Source organism: Pithys albifrons, chromosome 2, assembly GCF_047495875.1.
Source record: "Pithys albifrons albifrons isolate INPA30051 chromosome 2, PitAlb_v1, whole genome shotgun sequence".
Taxonomy (NCBI): Eukaryota; Metazoa; Chordata; class Aves; order Passeriformes; family Thamnophilidae; genus Pithys; species Pithys albifrons.
The window spans coordinates 69,337,744-69,365,271 of NC_092459.1; the positions used below are offsets into that span (position 1 = coordinate 69,337,744).

At 36.4% G+C, this 27,528-nt stretch overlaps 1 protein-coding gene across 2 annotated transcripts in view; it reads right to left on the reverse strand.

Annotated features, from left to right (window-relative positions):
* PRKN (parkin RBR E3 ubiquitin protein ligase) overlaps nucleotides 1-27,528 on the reverse strand; it is a 721,348-nt gene that overhangs the window by 439,897 nt on the left and 253,923 nt on the right. For both annotated transcript variants that reach the window (XM_071549419.1, XM_071549418.1), the window contains exon 4: nucleotides 25,225-25,343. In XM_071549419.1, the coding sequence (XP_071405520.1) occupies nucleotides 25,225-25,343 (119 nt within the window). The remainder of the gene's footprint in view (nucleotides 1-25,224; nucleotides 25,344-27,528) is intronic.

Sequence of the window (27,528 nt, forward strand, 5' to 3'; positions counted from 1 at the left end):
AAACATACTGTTTGTGAAGGTGCTTCTCATCTGTAAAGTGATAGTCCCTTACTGCTGAGTAACAAGATATTGAAAATACAGCCAGAAGACTGACCATTAGTCCAGCTTCACAGGCTTCTGCTTTGGGCAGCTTAACCACTCCTAGGAAAAAGTAATTTTTTATTCCACACTTTAGAAAGGATGCTGTGAAATTCTGGCTATCTATAAAGACTGTATCCCAGATTTCATTTACTATTTTTATTCCTTGTTTATACTCTTTTATTTTGTTTACCTAAAACAATTATCAGTTGCATAAACTAATATAAAAACAGAATTTCAATAAATCCTATTTTTATTAAAAGGGGAAAAAATCACATTTTTAATGCCAGTGATGTTACACACAAATCTTTTCAAAACATTTTTTAGAAAGTTGAAAATATGACAAAGAAATTAATTCTTCACCATATCAAGTTTTATTTAGAATATTCTGTGTGAGTAAAAATGTCCTAAAGAACCAACTCGGCATTTTTAGTTCCAAACATCAGTGTATCCTCCAGTACTGTTGAGAATACTTCAAGTGGGAATCTCCCTCCTTATAGTCTATATTGTGCTTCAGATGAAAACTCTAAAAAATGTTATTTTTGCTTTGCCAGTAGCTGATTGTACTGGCAGAAATCAATCATAATGTCTCTGCTGAAAGTTTTTGTTGAAAAACAAATTGACTGAGACCCAACTATTTTTCTTTAACAGGGACCACTTCCGTTGTACTGAGAACTTTGCAAATACTGAGAAATGGATCTAGAAATGGCTACTTTTCCATTGCTTCCTTCTGTGCTTAGGAGAAAATGTTTTGATTTGTTTCTAGACTTGTTTGCAATAGTATGAGAAAAGGAGATAGAAAGGAATATGCTGGAAGAGTTGCTTTAAGGAATTTGTAATGCATTTAATTCTGAAATAGTCCCACGTGCTACCTTCCTCTATAGTTCTGTTTCATCATCTACCTTCTCTACAGCATCTGTTTATACAAACAGCTTAAACCACTTCCACTTTTTCAAAAAGGATGCGCTGTGCTTTCCATCCTTAAAAAAGGAGTCCTTAACTCACTTAAAACTTGGATTTCAAAGACAATTTGAACTTTGAGGAGCACAGACCTGGCATGAAACACATGGCATGGGCACACAGGGAATTGTCAAATGGACAAAACATAGAATCATAGAATCATAGAATCGATTGGGTTGGAAAAGACCTCCAAGATCATCGAGTCCAACCCTTGGTCCAAGACTCAAGGTGGAAGGAATGTCTGAGGCCTCATAAATCTGAAAATCTTCCATCAAAGTTTAAGTCAATATAAAGATTATTCCTTCACTCCTTTTGATCTGTCTATTACTAGCTTTTAACCTATCAATAACTATTTTCTCCCACCTAGCTGATCAAAATGGAGTCCAAAAACATACATTTCATTTGCTTCCAAAATCTTGTCAGGTGGAAGCACACAGAATCCTCCAGAATAACAAAAAGGAATTTTGTAACTCATCAGACACTGATAAACAAAACAGCTATGGGGTGACTCATCAAAATTAGGTGACTGCTAAGAACCTTCTCAGTGTCTACTGGAAGGATAGTGCAATATTTGCATCCCAAAAATGCTCTCTTCAAATCCAGTACAAAAATAATCTAACACAGGAAGCAAGATATATAAAGGACAAGAAGTCCTCAAAATAGCTTTTTTTTTTCAGTGTCTAGGAAACATAAAACAGTGCAACAGACCACTTGAAGAAAGAGGTGGTCAGCTAGGTAGGCTTTGTAAAGTTTCTTAGGGAAACACTAATTAGCAACCAGGTATTAGAGAATCCAAACCTGACTGTATGGTAAGAGAAAAGGAAAAAAACAGAGAGCCAACTCTGTGTTCAAAGGTACTTCCAGTTCCAGAGCTGGATGCATTGCACCTGTCATTTCCCACCTCCAGGGTACACAAACGTTAAACTGACTTTTTTATAGCTAATGATAGTGAAAAAACCTGCACCTATTGCATGCTAGTAGCAGGGGGAGGAAAAGGCAAAGATCCAAACACCTGCTGAAAGTAGCAAAATTGGCAGAGGCAATGAGAAAATGCATAGACTCACAGAAAAGCAAAGAAGCTTGTGTTTTGGTATATTTACTGATTCAAATTATTAGAATGTTTTCTAGCTTAAAAAAGGTCTTCTCAATTTATCTTTATAGGAAGTAAAAATTTGCTGAAAACCCTTCTGTGCTAAATTTTGCTCACTTGTTCTCATTAATCAAATTCAGTGTTTAAAACTGCCACAAGTCCCTACAACATTTTCCTAATGACTGTGACTTTTTGACTATATATCCCACTGTCTTTCTGTAGCCTAAGTAAATGTCTTAAAATTCATCACCCCTAGCAGATACAGAAAATACTTAAATGACAGAGCTCCAGGCTAAATGAAGTGAGGTGGAAAGAAAACAGCAAAGTTGGGATCTTCTGCAGTTGAAGACTGATAAAATCTTGAAATATGCTTCAGTTGACTACACAAATAGGCTAAAAAAAAAAAAAACCACAACCAAAAAAACCTGGTGGTTTTAACCCAGACAGTAACCCAGAAAATAAACACAGCATATTGTGCAGTCCTAAGCAGCTCTGCAAAATAGTGTGACACTTCAAGAAACACATTTAGTCCAATAGGGCTGTCACCACAGAGCCCTCTGTGAATGAGAGAGCACCACTAAACACCATCACTTCTACTTATTGCTGTCACCCACAGTGAGCTGCAGATCTTACTAATCTTACTAACCAGCAAATGCATTTCTCTAACTATTAACACAGACACGCGCTCAAACATTTTCAAAGCAAATTGTGTAGAAAATGAGCAGACAATGTGCACAAATGAGTGGGGCTGTGCATGCCCAAAGGAAAGCATCAGCCAAAGGACATCTACGAGCATGCAATGACATGTTGTTCTACAAGTCATTTTGACAGCATGCCTAACTTCACATTTGGCTGAAAGAGAGCACGGGTCTTCCCCAGATGTTTTCCAAGTGCTTTTTTGAGAGTGTATGCAGCCATACTCTGATTTTACACTGAAGAGCCAATGGGGAAAGTAAGGTTCATTTCACAGTCCTCTTTAGATCCCAAAGCATATGTGTCCAAGTCAAATAGAAAAGACTTTTGTGTTACTCATAACAAGTTTCCTCAGCTGGTTAATTGCTTATATTTCTAGTGATGACATCTAGCCCCCTGCTTAGAAACCTAGCCGTCAAGATATGGTAGATGCTTGTGAGGTGTGCCTGGAAAATGGGAGGCTTACAATCAGAAATGGTTTAATATAACCTTTCTGAAGTTGCTAAAAGAAGACTCTTCCAGCTACATCTTAAAATCAGAAGTTTTCCAGAAGAAAGTCTAAACTGTTATGTTCTTCTCAGAATAGCCTTAAGAAGGGCTCTCGTATACTTAGAAGATGAAGACCACCACCTTTAGATGGCAACAATGTATAACAATAATGATAATAGTGATAATAATCATAATAATCAGATAATAATAATAATAATAACAATAATAATAATAATAATAATATGTTCAGTTGACCTGGAGTGGAGCTGTAGGAGTGGCTTCTGTTGGAAATGCCTCCACAATGGATGATTGATATGGAATTCTTTCTGTCTCTGTTTCTGAACTGGAAAAATACTCTAGGGAACTTAGGCTGAGAAGGAATACATTTATTTGCCATGCTGACTGCTGACGCAGCTTTGTCCTAGGCCTCAGAAAACTGACCATGTTCGTGAATGGTGATGATTTCAGAAAAAATATTTTGTTTCAGATCTTTGAAAAGCAATACCAGATGTTAAGCAGTGAATTATCCAAAATATGCAACACTGTAACACCCAATAGGTATTGCAGGAAAGAGAATTCTAATGTGTGACTTTATTTCAACAAAATATTAGGATTTTAACAGGATTTTTTATGGTATACATGGAGGGAACTAGGAGATCCCCACTCATTGTTGCACTGTATTGTGTAAGATTCAACATATCAATGATACAAATGTGGAATTACTCAGTTTCTCAGTATCAACTCTGCCCAGTCTTTCTGGTGAACATGAATATTTGTTCAATAAAATTATTAAAATATTTTAAACTAAAATCATTAAAAATTAATTAAAGTGGTAACAAGCATCTAGTCTAGACCAAGTGTATTTCTGCAGTTTTCAGGCAATACTAGCAATATTTTTTGCTAAGATTTCATATGATCTGCTAGTACCTGACATCAGATATATTAAATACTTTATTTATATCTTCATGATAATTCCTAAGTAAGTTCTCCAGTTTCATGCATCTTCCCCTATGTGCATTTATGTTTGAAGTTCTCAACAACCTTCCATTGCAGCAGGGCAGCTGAGCAGCCAAAAAGTACTTTGGAAAAAATGGTGGTCCTAATGGATAATGAACAAGTAAAGTGCGATTGTAGCAAAGAACAGACCAGACCACAGCCCAACCAGACATGGTCTTAGGCAACTGTAATCTGTTAAGGGCTAAATTTCCTCTGAGCTCCTGCAAAGAGTCTTACAGGAAGAAGAATCTGGATTCCTGAGCATGACACTTTCATTACTACAATTTACACTGGAATTATCATTCAGGAGGGGTAGGCTTTTTTTATTTTATTGGGTTTTTCTTGTTTGTTTGGTTTTCATTTCAAAGACATTACTGGAAACAGGAACAGACCCAACAACTTGAATATCAGTCAGAGTGTGGTCTCAATATTATATACTGAATGTCACTGTGCAAGAGAGAATGCCAGTATCTTAAACTAAAGGGATAAAATGCTCTGGTAGTTGGCCTGAGCTAGAAAGGTTGACATCCATGGATTCTACAGCTCATCGGGGCCTTGCATATGGATCCATCAGGAAATTACCTTTGACACAGCACTTGAAGTGCAATAGTTAAAATTCAAAGTGCAGTTTTACAGGAAGCTACTTGTTGTCAGGCACTTTCCTAAGTGATGCAAAGAAAAGAAGGAAACCCATGCAAAACAGAACATTCCCCTTCTCTAATAAATTATATCTATTCCACAATGTTGCCTGCATTTTCGGAAGATCTTTGCCCCAAGTTAAGCAGATCTATATGAATAAACACAGTAAGTAACATTTTTGGGCTGTGTGACAAATTCTGATGTGGTTTAGAAACCCTCAGAAGTTGATGACATTCATCAAAATAGATTGAAGAACTCATATGTTTTTCTCAAGCAGTTTTCCTAAAAGATCAAAGCTGCATTTATGGAACTCACAGTCCCAGAAAAGCAGCACAAGGAGGAAAGTAATTAATAGTTCTGGGAAAAGAGAGCTAATGAGAAAACTATCACTTTACCTCCCTCAATACCATAGCTATTAATGATGACATAATTATTGATCCATCAGAATTTCCATTATAAACCAGCAATTTCAGAGGTGATATAAAAACAAGTTCTTTCCCTTAGATATCAGCCCAAATACTGAGATTTTATTAAATCTGCTCCTTGCAGAGGAAAAAGCTAAATGCTTCTCTGCAATTTAAGATGTTTTTAAGTCATAAACAGTTGTTTCTTTTCTATTCCACTTTTAAGAAATATTCAGAATAAACAGGGAGGGGGATTAAAAACATATTTATCAAAATTATGGTGTAATAACACTTCCAAATCTAAGGCTATTTCTGTGAAGTACTTGATTACTATGCCTCACTCTTGACTTGTAGGTTTAAGAGCTTACTTATGGTCTTTCACTATCACTAGGTTATAATAATGCAGTAGTTAAAATGCGTACCTTGAAAAAACCTTAAAACATACATTTCATAAAATATACAATCTGCATCTGAGGAATTTAAAATAACTCATCAGGCTGAAGACTGTGATGGTTGGCCAAAATCAACACAGCAGAAAATCTTTCTATAAGAAAGGACAGATAAAATCTGCCAGATTTAGTCCACAGAGATTTTCAATATGTGAACAAACGTCCCTAAGCACATATTTAGACAAATGATCAGAGTATGGCCTTTTGGGTAAATAATATTTAATTATAAACACTCTGAGGGGATCATTCCATTTCTTACATTCTGGACTCTACATCAAATACACAAAGCAAACACACTTGTCAGGAGAACCATGAAGGCAGTCAGAATTTTTTCTCCTGTGTAAGTGGCTCCATGGGGCAGTCCCGTGGTGTAAAGGAGAGCCCTCTGGACTCTGAATCCCAAGGTCCTGAGTTCGAGTCTCAGTGGGAACCGTCCCCTGACAGTTCAATGCCTCCCTGCCATCCCATCCCGTCACATCTCGGGTGGTCAGCAGGGTCAGCCCCGGTTAGTACCGGGTGCTGTGACAGTCCCGAGGACTTCACTCTCACTGTCCAAGCTCGCTCGGCTGTGGCAGATGGACCTTGGGACTTAAATGGTGGGGCCAGTTCTGCACACGCTGAGCCTCACCTAAAAAATCCACTGTGCAGGCTGAAAGGGCACACCCATGTGGGGAGAGCCCTGCCCAAATATTCATTTGCAAAGTTTGGCCATACATACATACCTGTGGCTCCATGGAGTGTCTTTCCTTGCAACTCTTCACCAAAGAAAAGTGGTCAGTGCTGTGTTACAGCAATGACAATGGAGAATAAATTATTTTGGATTCCTGATTTTCAAGAACAAAATCTAATTGTGATGCTTAGGAATAAAAAAAGCATTGGTAGAATATAGCATATGCTAGGATATAACATTTTTAGAAACAGTTTCAGAAAATAGATGTGACACTGCAGTTTAAACTAAAAGACTTAAATCAAAACTATACACTTGACTTGATGTGCTACAGCTGCCTGTAAGGTACCCCATAAGGCAGGGGGGTTTTTTTACACTTTGCAAGTTGTCTTATTTTAGCAGAGAGACCTGCAAAATATTTTGGAAACCAATAGATTGACTTATTTTGAAGTAAAATCAGTGTTATACTGATGTTTTTTGTCCAAGCTCACCAGCAGAAAGTATCAAACTAAGCATTTTACTAGTAATTGGATTCTATATAAAAAAATCCGAAAAGTATTTCTTGCTTCTGTACTAAATCTTAAAGCTTTAACCAATTTCTTTATCTGTATTTTTTATTTTTGTAAGGCACAGAATTTAAAGAGAATATCCTACTTTATTAATGCTCCTGTGTTTCATAGAAGACCTAAGATTATGGCTGGAAATCCAGCTGTGTGAACAGGAAAACTGGGTTGGCAGTAGTCATGCACAAGCCTAATAAGATTTTCCAAAACAGTTTCTGAGCAAATGGTTTTCATCTCACCACTGCTTCTGTTTTCTTGTACCCAGAAGTTTGAAGCTACTTCAACCAACTGTTTATAAAATAATGACTGCTTTATTTTAGGTCAATGTTTTTACCAACAGCTGCTCCACTGTAAAGCTTCTCATTTAGTGGCAAGTACAAGGGGAAAAATTATAATAATGAGGGTGAGAATGACACTCTGGTACCTGAGAGCAGTTAAAAGCAATGGCAAAGAACACAGCAGTGTCCCAGAGAAAGCAAATAATCTAATCGCATGGTTGCTTGCCTCATTACACAGAGAAATATAGTCGTGCAAGTTTTGCCTTCATCCTGTGCTGTGTGGAATAGCAAATCCCAGCATTTCATACAACAGATGTTACAGTGAATTTATGAAGTATATACTCTTCATCTTCCTCTGTACCTTCCCTCCTTTTTTCCCCTTGATCAGACATCAGCAAAACAGGCATGACTGAATCTGTTTTCTACCTTTTCCCTTTCTTATTTATGTATGTCTGCTCCAGGGCTATACAAGATGGTGGGAGATGTGGGAAACATTTTGCACATCACTTTTGCAAGGTAGTACTAATATAAAAGGCACTGGTATAGCCAAGTGTCTTCCCACAGGCACTAATTAAAAAGCAATAAACTCCCTTGAGAAGTGTGTGCTTCCATTTCATTCCTTCAGTACTCAATGCACTTAAGTCTTTCTCCTTTCCTCCCTGATTACAACTACACATTAAAACTTGAGACACACAAAGGTAGGAGATAGAAATTAAAAAGACCCACCAAAACAAGACAAATCTCTTTTGCTACTTTCCTGTACAAGCTTTTGTATAATGAGTTAAAACTTAAAATCTGACTAAAGAACTTTATTTTCAGAAATTGGCCTGTGAAAGAGCAGCTTATTAACAGAAATCTGGGTTCTGAAAATGGGCCTCTGACTTGACTGCCAGTTTATTTGTGATGAAATTTTAATATTTTGTATATTTTCTGCAAAATGCTAACTTCTTTAAGATTTCTCACACACTCATCACTGTCAGGAACCTGTGTTACAACATGTGCATAAACCGTGTATTCCTATGTGAATGTACATGGTTAGCCAGATTACATTGTGACAGCAGAACAAAAGCAAAATCAGTGCAAGTAAAAGAAGATGGCTCACTTTGCCTGAAAACATAATGCAGACAACTTACACTAACAGAGTAAAAATTTGGAACAGACAAATGAGACCTGAGAAGTCACTGATGGGGAAAGAAAGGAATGGAGGAAGGAGAGGAGAAGAGAAGGCATTTCACCTTTATTTATGCTTTCCTGCTGAAGGGGACAGGTGAAGAGTCTAAGCTTAATTACTGAGTCATAACCTACAACTTTACTTCCTATAAGTCTGTAAGCCTCCTAGGTCTCCATCTCTCTGAGCTAATGTAAGTAAATTCAATAAAGTGTATTTAATTAATTGATCAACTTTTAATTGAGACTTTAAACAGGAAAGAATTGTCTGTTTTTCCTGTGTAATAGGATGTTGAAGTTCCTACTCTGTTTTCAATAAAAAATAGGCCTTATTCCTGCAATAGACATGCAGATGTAAGAATGCCAGACCTTTAAAAGGGCTATGTTATGTATTTGTAGAAGTTTAGACAGAGCAAACTGAAGTTCCACAGGGTCTACAAACACACTGGAGAAATGGAGTTGTCTACTACTCAGTTTCTGACCTTCTGCCTCTGGGGACCAAGTTAGGAAGTTTAAAGCCCAGATGTATATTTACCCTACACTAGAGTCTGCAATGAAGAAGTATATGGAGTCTGGTTAAAATTTGTCTCCCTTATCCCACAATGAATTTCAATATTTGAATTTATGTCTCTCTCTCCCCATGCATACTTATTATATTCACCCAGAATATAAGATATTTTCCTTTAGAAAGACAAATACTGTGAAAATGAACACTATGTAAATTGCTTATCAAGAATTCCACTTTATCTCACCAAGGAAGCAAAAAGAATATTCTTGGATAAATAAATAGACCTCTTTCTTTAAATCTTTGAATGATGAATAGGGGAAATAAAAGTTCCTGATGGGTTGCAGAGCTGAACTGGTAACAGAAAGAACAGAAGTAACTTTGGCATCATGGTTAGTATCTTATCTGTTGAAAGAAACCATATGTTCTGAAATGGATATACTTGGTCCTGGGGCAGGGGAAGAAGAATGATAACAATTACAACGCCATTAACAGATGTACTTTACAGTGGGATTTACAGCATCTTTAGGAAGTGTTTTACAGCTGACTCTTCAGCACTGAGCTTGGTATCTGTCACAGGGGTTAGAAAGCTTAGCTACAACAACCAATACGGGATGAAGTTCTGCTGTGCTCTATAAACCATGAGGACCATGGCAAACAACAGGCTAGAAAATTAAAATGATTTCCCAATTCCAAGGGCAGACAGGTGGTGACCAGAATCTAAATCTAGGAAACTAAATTACCATTTTTGTAAATCTCTTGGCATAGTTAATGACAGATTTATTTTTCTCACAAGAGAAATTTTCAATTCCATCCTTGTTACTGGCACCTGAACTAAAAACACTTGTATAGCAATCTGGTCAATTTAACTAACAGGGTCTGCTCTTTAACCAGTCCACATCAGATTTTCTGCTACAGCAGTCCCAGGAGTAGTAGTTTGTGGCTTTGAAATGGTGCTGAACAACTGCAGCAAATATTATTACTTTCTAAACCCTATTAAAAAGACAGAAAATCATAATGGAAAATTTCTACCACAATACAAAGGCAGGAAAGGAGTCCTTCAGACAAAGGTGATGAAAAGGAGTGTAAAACTTTTGAAGATTAATTTTTCACAAAGGATTAATTTTTCTTTTACCTTTATGGGTGAGGATGAGGTATAACTTCACTCAAGTCAAGCATTACAGGTCTAAATGTTTTACTTCAATGTAAAATAGTTATAAGCAATAGAAAACAAACCTTTTGCTTTTCATGGACTTCCCAAGTCTATATATACCTGTATTTGGTTACTAAGGATTAGAAAGAATGTACTACCATAATTTTACAGTATGTAGTTAACTGACCATGAATGAATACTGTATATTTATTAATAGATAAATATAAATTAAAAGTACATTAAAAGACTGTTTACGGTAACACTGTGTTTTCAAACTGTGAATAGGCATAAAATGACCTTAAAATAAAGAGAGAACTATGTTCTTGTTTATTATACAACACCTCTGTTTACAGCTTGTAAGTCTCTGTGTATCAGTGTTACCCAGGCATTGCACACTGAGATTGGGGCCTGGGGAGAGTCTTAGCCAGTGGGTCCTGTGGACACAAGTCACAGTGCATGGATCTTGTTTACATGATTTTACAGCATGCTAAAACTAGACTGAAACAGTAAAACAACATAGTTGAAGCCAAGTAAAGTGTTGTTTTAAATTCAATTTGCTTACCTATTGCTATTTGTCTAAAAGAGAACAATTATTCTCTCTACTTCCAAACTGAAATTTTACTCCAATATAGACATGTTGCTGTTGGTGACATATAGAGAGGCCTCTTCCCTCATGATCCCCATTTGAAAGGCATTTTACACACACACGCACACACACACAACTCTGTTTCCCCCATCCTCTCTCAAAAAGTCCTTATCTGTATCTGAATTATCCATCCTTTCTTGAGTCCTGTTTGCAAAGTGAAAGGACAGCCAAGAAGTTGCTACATACAGTCATGTCCTTCATTTCATATGGAGACTGATTACCAGTAAAAACATCAAAATTTTAGCAGCATGGTGGAGGTTGACATAAGGTTGTAACAGAGCACAAAATAACTTCTTTTTTCCATCTGTGTGCTTCCAATTTTCGTACAAATATGAAAAAACTTGTTGATAGGTGTGTTGTGTTGTGCTAAGTGTTAACTTTGTATGGAGCTGTATGGGTGGTCCTTGTCATTTCATCTTAAATGTAAAGGCATACCTAGAGATTTCATCCCATATATTTCAAGGGAGTCAAATACCAAAAGAGAGATAGAGAGTACATAAAATATCAGTCATTGAAAATAAAACATATTTAATATTGCATAACAGCAAGAATGAATACAATAAATCCTTCACTTTACCCACTTTATTCTACTTTATTTTGTTTTCAGAAGCCTAACTAGGGATTTTACATCATTCCACTAGATTTTGCAACCATATGGGCAAACGGAGAACACAGTGACTAAGCGGTAGTCTTCCAGCCCCAACAATCTGCATTTGAAAAGGAACAGGTCCATATGTTTTTCTCCTTCTCTCTCCTTTTATTTTTTTGGTGAGTTGCGTACCAGTTGCTACAACACTTGTCCTTTGTTACATAAGACACAGTATTTACAAGAGCAATTTTTACACTGAGACAGTTTCAATTCCTGACAGTGCAGGAACCTTAGAGTTGACTCATTAAGAGGAGCCTGTCCCAGAAGTTAATCTACTATCTTAGCTTTTACCAGCAGCTTTTGGATTTATGTACACTGTGTAATTGTAGAACGTTGACGTATAATTAAAGTACATACAGATGGGTAAGCCTATTGCAAATAGTTTTTCTAAGTGAGATGCATCTATTTAGAGTAAACTAGTGCCAAGATTCTTGCAGTCTATTTCCTGACAGATCTAGTTTCTGAAATTGCTAGCTACACATTGCTGAGGCTCATTAAAAGACAGTATCAGTGGCATGAAGATTTTTATCTTTTCTTTATCATTAATCTCTATGTCATTGATACAGCCCAGGTTCTGGACCAGCTGTTTTCAGGTAAAATCTTCCTTCTTCAGATGAAAGATCAATAAATACAGGATCTTCCATTTTATGCATGGTAGTCATTTCATGCATATGTGCTTTGTACAGAAAATACTTGCTGCGAGGTACAAATACCAAATGAGAGGTGAGGCTGCATACACAATATGCTCTGATAAATGAAGTGCACCAGTCCTAATATGTTTGATCGCATCCAGTTTTAATCAGTACTTTACTACTTGGAGGTGAATTTTTAAAGAAGAGGGAGCATGGAGTACTCAGTTACACTTACTGTTACTTGTGTATGGTTTATGGATCTCATACAACCTTATTATTATAAAGGGAGTAAAGTCAGGCACTGATTTGGCTCACTAGACACAGTAGTCCTTCTTTTTTGAAAAAAGCCCCAGTTCAATTTCTCGCTGGAATGGATTTTTCACAAATAAGGATAATCCTTCATTTAGTGTTTACACACTTGGTTACCTCTTAGCATTCCTCCCTGTCATATCAGGTTTTCAAATTTTATTAAAATTGCCAGAATTCATTTATGTATTAGTTGGGTTTATTATAGTTATGGACGAGCTGGCATTCAACAAATTTTGCATTAGGAAATAATAGCCATGATTTTATCAGAATATAACAGGACCTATACCAAATTTTACCTTCATTTTCTTGTGACATGTTACTATCCATGCATGTCCAACATATTCACCCAGCACAAAATGAGTATCTGTACTGGCAAAAAGTAAACTATTTTTCACTCTCCCACCTTCTCCTTCCTCTTGTCACCTAAAACAGACACAAACACTGAGGCTCTCTAATTTATTTTATCAGACAATACAGGGCAAAATAGATTGTATGTGGCCTCCCTGAAGTATACAGGAAGACTGTACTCCCTGCACAAAGTTAAGGTTCAATTATCTGGGTTATATTTTAAAAAAGAAAGCTGCAAAATGTCAATTCCCTTCAATGGAATATACAAATTGAAATTTGCTACAAAGAAGTAAAAGCACAAGAAAAAAATGTGAGTCAAACAGAAGGAGAATTTTTCCAACAGAGTATAAATATTTTAAATAAAATTACAAATTTCGTAGAGTTAAAAGAACCTTAATCTAGCAATTTCATTCTAGTTGAAGTAAAGAAAGCCTATGAATCCTAATTTCCTCTATAAATTACTGTTTTGCCAAAATGCCAAAGTCAGCAATCTTAGTGTTCATCACTGGGCCTGAATTTCAGGAAATAGCTTTTTAAATTAGCCAAAAAAGCAACAGTGAGAAAGAAGGTGACAGAAAACCAAAGAACAACCTGCTGGCTCTCATTTCTGATCACTGCCTAGAACCTGAACAGCCCCATCCTGCATTCCTCTTCTTTGGGTTAGCCACAGCGATAGGATGAAATCAAGTCTAACATATGATAACATCCACTGAATAATTATGAATGCACATTAAAGAATTATTATTGTGAGGTCAAGACCTGTAGGGAAATTAGGTGAAAAATAAAAAAAAAAAGTCTTTTGACACTTTCAAAACCAGGTAGTATTTTTAAAATCCATCCTCAAAAAATAAATCTGTACATCACCATCAAGAACAGATGGTATTTTCTGAAATTGTCTTACACCAAAAAAACCCCATGTGTGATACCACATAATAAATATATTGCTTAAGATGCATGAAAAAAGTGAAGTAAAACTAATGCATAGTAAAAGCACACTTGTTCCCATGAGTTGGTATTTTAGCTTTTGTTTAGCTTTCCTTTTAAGAATTTTTAAAGAATTTTTAGTCATCTACAAAACCACAGAGCATCCTTTCCTATTAGCCCAGAATAAAAACAACCCTCAGTTTGTTACCTTAAAATTGACTGAAAAAATTTACAGCCTATAAGGCAGGAAATGCATATATAAAATTGTTTATTCTGATGGCACCAGAATGCACTACTTTAAATCCATTTTGTTTCTCACCAAAAGTATTGTCACACTTCAGACAGAGATTTAATCTGGTGACCTGACCTCAACAGAAAGGTCTATGAGGCTCAAGACTCATGCAAGTAACCAGACAGTCTTTCAGTTTGGTGATTGTTTTTCACAAAATTTTATTAAATTATTACTAACCACATATAGAAGGAGTTTGGAAGTTTCTGGACCTGAGCTAAAGCAGATATATCGAGACATTCAGAAGAGACTGCATATTAAAACAAAAATATTCTCCCACTCTTAAGCACCACCTAAAACACCAAGATCATCTTGGGTTAAACACATTCTTGCTTATTTGCCCAAGCTTATTATTTTAAAGCAAGGAAAGCAATTAGACCAGATTAAAATGAAAAACCTAACTCCATCTTAAATTTTTTTCAAATCAATCAAGTCAAACTGTACAGAGGGAATGTGAAAAATCAGAATGAACGTGCTGCTCAGATGAGGACAGGGCAAAATTGTAGATCTTTGCTGCATCAGTGGGAGAGTGGGAGCAGACAGGAAATCTGCAGCCTGAGGGAGGACCAACACATTGGATGTAAATAATGAGAATATGCCCTACCATCTATGACATCTGTATTGGTAACAGACAAATAACACTATCTTTGGTCCTTTCTTCAAAGTTACGGACATGACTCTGCAACAAGACAGCAGTGCTTTTAGCTGGTAGGCTACAGGCAGAGCTAAGCATTAAAAGGCCAGCAAAAATATCACTTGGAACTCTTCACGGGAACCTGAGGCATCAGCTAAAAGGCAGTGCCTTACTCTGAAAAAAGTAACTTCTGCCAACTGAGCTGACTTTTTTGACAGCACTTATGGAACTAAGGACATGCAGAATACACTAATTCTAATGAATAAAGCCTGAATTCAACATTTTTAAGAAAGCAATAAAACCTAGAATTTGGGGATGTACAAACAAATTCAAAACAACTGCAAATACTTCCACCATTGGATCATAAACAGCTAATGTGCACAAGCAGATCAAATCAAAGCGAATATATCATGATACTTTTTTCACCCATCTTTTAGGATGGTGTGCAAATAAAGACTAGAAAAATTTCAGGGTTCAATGTTACACGTATATTTGTATAGTTAAAAACAGAAAAAAAAGTCAATTGGACTTCTAAGTGGAGGATGTACTATTTTTCCAAAAATACCCCAAAACAAATATAAACATCTTCTGTATTCAGAATATATCACTAAACTCTTCTTTCTGCATAAAAGAGCAAGCTTTAAACAAATATTGTTACTACATGGAACCAAAGTTGTCTTCTTTTGTCCAGCTGCTTATAATAGAAAAACTTAAATGAGAACTAATGATTTATTTGTGGATTACTAACTGGTCATCACCCCCAAGAAAAAGGGGGAAAGTCATTAGTACACTGCATGCCTCTGCCAAGAAAGTTAGATCAATATAACTACCATGGTTGTGGTTCCATCATGGTAAAGATATTTTATAGTAATGAAGCTCTGAGGAAAGCTTTAATGAATTTGACCTTAATACCTTCAGATCACAATCCTATCAATATAACTTAAAATTAGCTAATTTTTTAGTTACAGAATTCTGAGTACCCTAAACCTTTCTTATTGAATAATTCAGTCCAAAACCAGGAAAAAGCCCACAACCTCAGATACTCCAATTCTAAAGATTTGGAGGGATTTCTTCTTATAGTTCTTTTAGAGGTAAACAGTCCCTTTAATATGTTGTAAAATAACCACATTAGTTATGAATAATTTAGATCAAAATACTATAGACAATAATATTAATTTAGAACATACATCAGCTTCTTAATGGAGAGGAAGGAGCACTTATAAGAAACTAGTTTGACATTTGCTACTTCTGCAACTATGATACCTTAAATAAATACACTTAATTTTTCCTCTTGAGTGAGCATCTTAAAAATTAAAATTACTGACCCTTTAGAATTGTTTAATATTCATCATTATGAAAAATGTTGAAATAATGTAGTGCTATCATGATCATTCTGTACTCACAGGTATCTAAGGACTATTACTGGGAAGACAGAATTTTGCCTGTACTTTAATAAAGAAAGCAAATTATGAGAGTTATGCACAGGGCCATCTGAATCTCAGTGGCAGTTGCCATATTTAAAAAACAGCCCCACTGTCACAGCCCATGATTTGTTTGTCCTTTAATGCATTCCAACAACACATCTACAGCACATTTCCGTCTTATTAAGTAGAAAAGGGGATCTAAAAGGATAGATATTTACAGAGAGGGAGAGAGAGAGAGAGAGGAAGACAAGATCAAGAAGGATTTACCTACATATGCAACTTAAGATGTCAATAGAGAAGACATGTCTGTAATATTTAAAATGCTGATGAATATTCATTGTATCTACTTTCAGCATAAAAGGCTATGAAACTTTAGAAAGAGGCCTTTCTTTGTGAGGGGAGGAGTTACTACTTGGAAGAGGCAGCTATCCTGACACATAGTTAAGACAATAATGTCAGAGTTGCCAATAATTAATACGGAAAAAAAAGTAAATTTTCATTTCCCTGGCCAATAATACACATTTGTGAGAGCAATATGCAAGCAGAGGGAAAGAGTGTTCCCCTTCTGGTTACATTCCTGCTCCTAAGAATATTCCAAACGAAAGCTGACTAAGGCTTACATATCACATCTGTTGGTACTCTTTTTTTCCCCAAAAAGATATACTTCTAAACAAATAAACCTTAGAACACATTAATAGAAATAGCACAAGATGTATAAAAGAGTGAAACAGATCAAAGTTCCAATGTGATCTACTTTTATGCATTTAAAGAATTTGCTATGTTACACAACACCAATTCCAATGCAATTAAGATTTTTGACAAAAGTGTTACTCTGAGCATGGTATTTTTAAATAGTCCAAGGGCCTCCACAGTATACTGAGATAAATACTATGGGTGATCTCATCTCTTTGTATGAATATCTGAAGGGAGGATGTAAAGGAGACAGATCCAGGTTCTTCTGGGGTGTCTAGTAACAGGACCAGAGGCAATGGGCACAAACAGAAACACAGAGGTGCTGCCTCAACATAAGGAGTAACCATTGCACTGTGAGGGTGACTGAGTGCTGGCACAGGTTGAGCAGAAAGGCTGTGGAGTCTCCATCCTTGGAGATATTCAAAAGGACAGGATCCTGGGCAACTGGTCCAGGTGGCCCTGCTTGACTAGGGATGGTTGGACCAGCTGACATCCAGAAGTCCCTTCCAATCTCAACGATTCTGAGAGTCTGTGCTTCTCTGATACTACAGCAAATGCAGGGACAAGATATAGCAAACACCATCTGTATTACTAGGCATAAATCTATCCTCTCTGGCAAGTGGGTTTATTAGACATTTTATTCAGAAACTCATGGAAAAATCTTATCAGAAAGTAAATTTGGTAACTATTTTCTTTTTCATTTATAACTGTTGTCACACAGGCTAGAGAAAGTCACTTTAGGCTCCACATTAAAAGGCAGTTTTATTTTCACAGCATGACTTGAAACAGTACATAATACCAAAGTCATTTTCCCTGTCTCCAACAGTGGGTTTTTTTCCCAGTTTTTAAGATACTTTATAACATGTAATCTCACTGAAAACACGGACTGCAATAAATATTATAAATCATGCATAGATATCTCAGAGCTTATAATAGAATTAGAAGTTAAAATATACTTTCTTATCCCATTAAAATGAAAGAAGCACCTATATTATTATTTTTTTCAATATAGAGGCAAAACTCTTTCCTTTGCCAAGTTTATTTTGCATGAAAGAATTGCTGTTCCTGTCTTTTTGAAATGTATGTTATATTTCTTTCTATAAATCAAATATCTATTTGTTTTCATTTACTGTATCTTACAATTCAGGTTCAATACAATTAATTTCTTCTTAAGGCCTATTTAAAAAATAAAGAGAACCAAAAGCCTGAATAAAACCACATCAAGTCATCCGAATCCTCCCAACTGTTCTCGTCAGATGGAATTGAGCACTTTGGAGGCCAGCCACAATGGCAGTGTCATTGTGTGAGACAAGTGTCAGAGTGAGGCTGTCCTTTAACAGGCTCACTGGGAAGTGACAGTCAGAGCTAAAGACAGAAGTAGAGAAGAAAGAATAAAACACCTTTAAAATAATTTTACAGTCACACAGTATTGAGCTTTCTTTATTCGGTAAGTTCCACAGTATCTTAAACAGGCTCCAGGAACATTTGTTGGAGCAGCCTCCCCAGGATGTGGCTGGATTTGGCAAAATCTAACACATCATCAAAGAAAACATATTTCTTAAGGTAAAAACATAGGCCTTTTTTGTTCCTTCTGATATCCATGGTATTAAAAGCAATGAAGACACTGGATATGTTGGCTTAGGATATTATATATTTGCAGGATTTTATGTACTTGTAGATTTTATATATTTATGTAGCTTCTTATACTTGAAATATTAGCTGGGAGCTTCTAACCTCTGTGACACATTCCTGGACCTCTGTGTCATGGAGAAGATAAGAGCTAGAACATCTTGCCATGTACCAACACTAGGGTAATAAAATACCACTTCAGTCGAAATAAGAAGAGAGGACCCAGGAACCTTGGGAAAACTCCAAAGTGGGAAAAGAGGCATGAGGTTGAAGAATGAAGATGAAGTAAGGAAGGCATCTTGGGACCCCAGACCCAATTCTAACAAGGTGTGCCAAGGGGCAGGCCCTGCGGAGGTTTGGAAAGCAACACCAAGGTGGCCTGAGAGTAAACAATACTTAGATGGGATAGAACCTTTAGTTATGATAATTGTGTTACAAATTGTAAGATTTCTATGTCATAGCATTCACATGTCAATATTTTGTAGACTTGAAAGGCTTTTTACTAAAGAACTGTTGTTTCTACATTTAGCCAGGTTAATATTGTATGAAAATTCTTCCATTTCAGGCAACAGATAAGCAGCGGCAGAATCAGACCTGCAGACTGCCAATGATCATTCTTAGGAAAGTTTCACCAGTAATTCCAAAGTCTGAGTCAGCTCAGCAGTAAATTTATTTAATGCTGATGCTATGCACCAGGTCACTACAAGCAACACGAGAACAGTATGGGAGTGGACAACATGAATTCCTTATGAGAATGGCACCTGTGGAACTACAGTAAAAATACCGGAAATATTTGCCTCTTTGGTCAGGCCAATTATTGGTAGCTTCTCCTTTGCTATAATGGAAAAATATTCCTTTCTGAGATAGGTTTTGTTATTGGAAACTGCTCAAACTATGTAATGGATATGAAACATAGAGGGTTTGTATCTAACATGGACTTGAACATGAACAAACACCATTAGGAAACAAGGCTTACTATCAAAATGTTGTTCTTCACAGTCTCAGCAGTACATATTCATGACCGATCTGTCACTGTCAGATCAGTTCATAATAAAAACAAGAGCACAAAAGACTGCATCTCCCTGTGCAGCAGGTAGGTAGAAGATCAGAATTGCTTGATTTCTCTATGGAATTCTGGCACAGCGGGGCTTGGCCTACACAACAGAATCACAGGTCTGTATCTTAAGATGTTCCCTCACTCTCAAAAAACATTTGTTCACTAAAAAAACCCAAACTCTAGGCTTACGATTAAATGTCCTGACTTAATATAAGGAATGCAGAAGGATTTCCTGAATCAGTGGAAACCCTGGAAAAAATTATTCCGAGAGCTCATTTTCTCTGTGCTAGTCTTCTCAAGGCGGCATTAACATCAGTGCCCAGTGGTGGTAATTTAGATGTCAGAATTGAGACATTTCCCATTATTTATGTAGAAAGAAGCACATATATTGAATACATGTAATTTCCTGTAAGTACTACTTCTGTCAGCCAAATGCAGGGAAATTAAGCTATTTTTGTACTAACGCATTCATTAGCAGGAACCCAAAAATAAATGGTTGCTTCACATTTGTTAGTTTGACCGAGGAACACACATTACAGTGGTAACTTTCCCGTGCACAGTATTCAGCAGAAGTAATTTAATACATAGTGTTTGTCATCTGTTAGCTAAAATATATCAAAACCATTTTTATCCTCACAACAGACGTGTAATTTTGGAGAGATAAATACCTACGTCACCCAGTCTCAAGAATTCAATCCCATTTTTAATATTTCCGTAGCCTGTAAATGAGTTCATTCTTTAACACATACACCTCAATGGGTGTTCATTTTGCCATTTAGCTTCAAAGGACAAATTGATTTTTTGTAACCTCATTGTAATTTTTACCCCAGCAGTGTAACCAGCAGAGGAGAGAAGCTGACTCAGCAGCAATAAGGGCTACATAATTTCAGAGGTGCTCCTTGTCCCTTTCTCTTTCAGTCAGCCTTGCTCCAAAGCAGTGAGCAGTACTCTTCCCTTTCTTTGTCACTGAGCCAGGATACCAGTAATTAATTCCAGGAAAAAGATAAGATCTGAAATGAGCAGTGTTAAACGGTCATACACCGAGGAATGGAGTTTCATAAGATACATATAATAAAGAGAAGTAAAAGCAAACTACCTTTTTATTTATCTCTGCAAAGTTTATATTCATTGAAGAAAACTGTTTAAATAACTTAAATGGAATTAGGAATAAGAAGTCAAAGGAAATTATTGAAGAACTTTTTCTTCCTAAGAGATATGAAGGTATGAAATTCCAAATGTCACACTATCATCGATGAGGAAGATCACTTGCACTGTCTGTGACCTGTTATTTGTGAGTCACTGAAAGGCACTCTTCTGAGTGTTGGTGCTTCTCCCTCACAGAACTGTGATGCACTGTACAGCCTGAGCTAACTGACAAGCCCCAGATGACAAGGCTCTCATGGCTCCAGAGAAACAAAATTCAGCAAATGTTCATTTCTTTGTTAGTTTTAAGATGAAAAACAGTAGATGAAAGCAACATGCCCAGTGCAACAAATGATGGAAGATCAGTTCTGTGGCAGAGACAGTTTAACAAAACCTGTGGAGTTGGGAGGCTCCACTGGAGCACAGAGGGCAGGCACAGCAATAGGACTGTATGCACCAGATGTCCTGTAAGTGCTAGAAACTAAGTCTTATCTCATCTGCAGGAAGTTAAATCAGATGTGAATACAACTCTCCATGTCTGAAAAGATCTGATATAATGATGTGAACTATAAGGAACACTTGACAAGTACGGAAGAAGCTATGACAAACACCAGAGGATATACTGAGAACTCAACCAGTACTAACTACCAAGGACACAATGAAAAGAACCACCAAACAGTAATGAGTCCCCACACCAGTGAAGGCCTCACCATAGCACCTGTGGCTGAGTGGGGAGACCTAAAGTCTATTTACCATATTTCAATCCAGGCTCTTACTCTGGTTGAATTCAGTATTATGACAAATGGATACCAAACCAAATGTTACTATCTTTTGTAGCAGGAGCACATCAGAGAGACACCTACATTGAAAAATCTGTGTTTGTGTATAGGCTGGTGCATATCAGTTTGCAGAATCATGCCTTCCATTCACAGACACACATTTTCCTTTTCAATATAGAATTAACAATGTGAAGGTTAACACAAAGGCTCCAAAAGAAAACTGCAAATGGGACTTCTATAATCAGACTTGGTTTTTTGGGTTTGTGTTTTTTGTTGGTTGGTTTTGGTGAGGGGGTTTTTGTTTATTTTGAGTTTTCTGTTGCTTTTTTGTTTGGTTGGTTCATTTTTTTCTGGAAAGAAGAATATCACAATTACCTGAATGATGCCTCCTGAAACAAATAGCAGCATTATATGATATGAAGAAAACCCCAACCAAACAACAAACAACAGTGTGAAACTAATGAATAAAATTTTCAACTTACATGAATAAAGTTACTGGTAGGCTTGTAGCTGGTATAGTGGTGGTGTAGTCTACACCAGACTCCCACACTCCAATTTTCCAGACATGCTTTTATGCTTGATAAATCAGAGAAACTAGGGAGAGGTGATACTTCTGCAGTGACTGATGTTTTCTTATAACTAAATCAACCTGGCATGTATCTCCCATAAAGCACTAGGTCATGAAATGTTCATAAAATGCCAGCCTAAGTGTCAACTGGAAAATTACAAATTTAATATTTAGCTGGATGTTTCTGGTAAAAATACAGTGGGCTCTTTAATTTCATAGAAATATAGTATAATAAATGTACTCTGAGCATCATATATTAAAATAATGCTATGCAAATAGGCATGACAGTTAAATAAGGTTTTAGAATAAGACTGTTTAAATGAATAAGTAATAATTTAAAATGTCAGTCAACACACCATGAAAAAATAAAGCTCCGTTTAATTAGGTTGGTCATTTGTGGCTTAGGTAGGAAAAGGATTAGCATGTAGAGTAAGTGAAGGCTGCCCAAAGCTTTTTGTGGTTTTACACAGGTATTCACTTTCATCTCAATAAAAGAATTAGAGTAACAAATGCTGGCTTACACGGCACTTTGGTGCTTATGGCACAAGAGAGCTCCTCAAGAAACTTGCTGTGTTGCCATGTAAAGGTCAGGCACCAATAATGAAAAGTAGAGGGGAAAAAAGAGAGAGCTAAAAATAGTAGCTTTGCTGACAAATCTGCAGTATAGTGGTATAGACAAGCTTTTTAATTGTTTGTTCATGTCAACTTTGTTTTGTCTAATTTTTCTATAAAAGGAAAATAATTATAGTACCAGTAGAGATGTATATCAGCAATCACTGGTACAGTCCAGCGGGACTGGAGTCGAAAGATAGAGGAATTGGGATAATATACGTATTTGAACTTTTTAAAATCTGCATAAAGGTCAACTGATTGACAGTAAGATTTTCAGATGGACAGAACTAGCCTATTGTAGACTGTAATACACTGAAGAAAGCAGAGCAGACACCATGCACTTGCTGTGAGGGCCACACTTCTGCCTGGCCTTAATGCAGAGATGTCTCTAGACAGTAGTCAAATATAAATGAGCCTTTAGTACATATTAGAAGCCTCCTCAGCTGGAATTATTCCCTGTCTCCCTGGAAGATGGACCAGAAAATGACAAGGACAGATTCACAAGGGCCAAGCACATGCCAAATCTGTACCTACTGTTTACAACCACAGAACTGATGTAGGTGTTATGTATTTGTAAAACAAACAAACTTCTGCATATCACTTTTATGACACTAAATCTTCCATACTGCAAATTGCACTTTGGAAGTCCAGAGGACTGAGAGCCCAAACTGCAGGAACAGCATGCTCACTGTTCCTAACTACTGTGCTCTGCTTGAGTTTGACAGAAAAGAATAATAACAGATTTTCTTTGTTTTGAGGAAAAGTAATAAGAATATCAAGTGCAAAGTAATTTCATAGACAAGCAGTATTTAAAAATTAAAACAGACTAAAACTAACATTTTATACTTTCCAAAAGATATCGCCCTTTTGTCTTTTGCACTTCTATGCTGAAGAAACTTCTCAAATCTTCTGAAAGAAGGAATTTTTTAATCAATCTTGAAAATTCGAACAGCTACCACTATAAGTTTCCAGCTTTCTTTTCATATTTATTGTAAAATATGATAACAGAAAAAAGAAGCAGCTGTAATCTGCTCATTCAATTGAATTTATCAGTTTGTGTATATTTATTGGGTTATTGACCCTGCACTTGCTAAAAGAATGCCAGCACATGTACATTCCAGGCAATCAGAACTTATTTATAAGTACACCATCCTGAAACTTTTTATAAGAGGGTTTCCATCATGAAGTTATGAGGAATTCCTGGGAGACAATAACAGGTAGGATTTTCTTGTTTGTTTGTTTGTGGGTTTAAATCTCCAAAACAAAGAACACTGTTTAACAGATAATGTGAAAACTAAACACTTTGGAAATTTATTCAAGTTTATATACGAAAAGGAACATAGCGATTCCAAAGCAAACAGCAGAGATGCGAAAGTCATCGTTACCAAAAGTGGGCATGCCAGAGGAAGCCACTGAGTCTAGCAAAGGACTCATGTTGTGTGATGTCAATGCCATGAACAAGTTTCAGAGTCATCTAGTGATAACAGCAATGTTTTTCAGCAGCACTGATTTCTTGTATTCCAGCTGAATCCAATGTTGTCCGTGTTTTTATCAACCCTACCATTGAAAATGTCATTAATGGTGACTTCTCTTGTATTTTAATTTATATGTGATTCAAGCCTATAGTAAACACCAATATTTAAATGCAGCTATTGAGAGAAAAAACAATCCCCTCATATATGTTCCTCTCAAACACCAAAAATGCAACACTTTGAAGCCTCTGAAATATATCAGAGATAGTCAGGTGATTCCGGAGTAGCACACAAAGCTTGAGGGAGTTTGTTGTTATAGTTTTTTGAATTGGATGTGCATAAGCATGGTATGATTTATTCTTTTTGTTGAGAATACAGGATCTGGGCTTTTAAAGAGTCTTACAATGTTATTACATATAAAGACAGTGAAGCACTGTGCTACACTGAGAACATCAAGCTGAAATTAAGCACTTTAAACCAGAGCAAAGGATGAATTTGAACATTAGAACATGTGCCAAATATGAAAGTCCCTGCCTCAAGATATAGCATGGTACAGCTCAGTTTTCTTCAAAACTTAAGACTCTAACATCACAAAACTGGCTGATAAACACTTATTTATGAGAGAAAGGGACTCTCCTTCAACAGTAAGACAACCAGCAAAATTAACATCTCTTAGACGAAAAAACACCTCCAAAACTTTACACTACTGCACATTCAACTCAAACAACACTCTTCCATTGTAGGATACAAACCTATCTTGAAGATCTCCTACTAACTTTCTGTCCCAGAATAATATCTTTGCTTTGACTTTACATGCAGTGACTGGTCTGGAGGGATTAATATGCTCATTTGCAGAGCCACTCAAGAACTTTTCGTCTCATTCCCTAATAGGCACAATCTAGATCTGAATTCAGGTCTTTCTGGGGCCTTAACTGGTCCAAGCTTTGAATAAGCATCTCTAATCCCATCTTTTTAGCACACATGTAGCTGTATACATAGTGCATACTACCAGGTTAATCACTATTCCTTAAAATAAAGAGCTAAGTATGGCTTTCCAGGACTGGAGCTCTAATCTGCACTGTGTTCCTTGCATATGTTGCTAATAATGGAGATAAGTACATGAAATTTTCAAAAGCCTTTGAATTACTTTTCTCAGTTATAAACAGAAAGAAAAAAAACCAAGTAGAAATACATTTATACATAGCCACATGTATGCAAATAGAAAATGCTAGATATATAATTTCCATATAATCCAAAACCTTGAAACAAATCCAAAGAAGCTTACCCTTGCCAACGTCAGGGTTCCTTGTTTACACACATTGCAGCGGACTCTCAGTTTCCCAGGCTTCACAGCTTGGCAGATTTTTTTGCAAAAAACATAAAAACTGTTGTAACTAGCTGCACCTGTCATAAAGAAAACACAAACAAACAGAAAACAAGCACTTTTGATGTGTAGTGAAAATCAGGAACAAACTGTCATGATAAGTTTCTATTTGACTCTATAAGTGATAAGTTAAAAGAATTTTAAGTTCTGAGGACAGCATTGTGATCATCTTACCTTGACTGGTCTAGTTCTTTACACCCTCCCGTAACTCCTGCTTCATCATCAATAGCTACAAGTGGACTACACTGTATCTCCTAGGAAATGGATCCTGTCTATAGTTTAAGCTCACTGATGAGTACCAACTGTAACGTTTGGCAAGTGATGTATGAGATTAATTACACCAGCTCTCCATAATTTGCATATTTGTCTAGCTGCAAGTTTTATGAAGTCAAATTGCATGAAAGTTTCTTTGGATGAAGTTAAAAAGGTGAGTTTGACTGATATCAGAGAAAGAAAACAAATATTTAATTCAGCCAATTTACTTTTATTCATGGAAGACTGGGAGCCACTCCTTTATCCTTCCTGGCAGGCATATAACCTAGCAAAGTTTGTGAACTGCTGCCAAGATATCAGGCCAAGTAGATTTTCAAGGAAACTGAAATTAACCACATTCTGTTCTGTGAAACTATGGAACAGAATGTGATATGCAGAGAATTGTGAGAGCCCAGGGCAATGCTAATGAATTTGATTCCATGGGCAGTGCTGATCACTGTTTTGTGTGAAACAGGTTACTGTTATTCCTTAGAAAATTCTGAAATATAAATGTCATGGTTTTAATCTAGACTGTACATCTACCAGTTCAGAGTCTCAAGATTATTATCAGAAGTTAAACTAAGACCAGAATAAAGTTTTAAACAAGTATTTCTAAATATTAACAGAAGACTTGACCCATTGATAGTGAACTTCAGATTCAGTAGCAGTCCTTTAAAGATGAAAAGTTCCTCACTGTCTTCTTCCCCATTCTACTATTTCTCCCTACATTCATCAGCAATATACTGTTTAGTGCTTTTGAACCCTAACATATTGCCACAGTAAATATGACCTGGGATAATACTTTTAAACATGGATGTCTTGCTTGATTTTTACATGTTTCTCACATGTTAAGGGTCAGACCCTGTGTCTCGCCAATGCAAAACGCTTATCAATTACATGTTATACCTATCCATGGTTGTCCTAATACAAATATGCTCAAACACAATATGAGTGTAACTCAAATGTCATTTCAGTTTTCAAAGCTCAACCTCAAGAGAACTATTTTGTCCATAAAAATTTATTTTGCTATGAAAATGTATGTAGATGTCTACAAAGAATAAGTACACTGCTGAAAGAAGAAATTTTGTAATATTTTTTCACTTTTTCCAAGACGTAAACTATATGAGTACATCAGTCATGTATCCAATACTAATTAATCTATTGAGTGTTTTCATTATTCCTTCCTGGAGAATAATAATCACCATACTGAAACATACAGCATAACAGAATTTAATCTGGATTCAGTTTTTATGAAAAACTGCCACAAATACATTCATTCACAGACAGAATCTAGCAGAGACCCACAACAGACAGGATGATTTCAGTCTCAATCTCAAACTGCAGGAAGTGAGACCAGAGTCCACTACCTATTTTGTTATCACCATTCCTCTCCCATTGTTTCAATTTCTTATATGGGTTGCCTAATGGGACTACTGAACCTGGTGCAACTATTCACATGTACAGGCACTTATCCTGAGTAGTTCTGTGGTGTCACTGCTCACTGTCCTAGTTTGGTCCTACTCTCCAGGATTCCTGCCAGAAGGATTCCTGCCATGACTCTAATGAAACCATTCCAGCTAAACAGAAGCATCTGAGTACATGAGGCCTTACAGCATAAAATATTTTACTAATTGGCTGATGCCTTTCCTGATCTAGTCCCCCACTCCCTGGTGTCTTGTGTCCCTGTCTCACATTTTATGCCAAGTTTATTTCAAGCATTAAAATACTTGAGGCAGGAACCATGCTCTGTGTCTGTGTTCTAAGCTCATTCCATCTGGACCCAAAGATAAAATTATTTTATTGATAATACTCTGGAAAATATTCACTGGATAGTATGGCATAAGTCAGCATGACTGAATACTGCAGTAAAAAATAGTAGTCATAGGAGAGACCTAAAATGACACATATTGCTGATTTACTACAGAGGATAAATCTTATGCATTAGCTTGATAT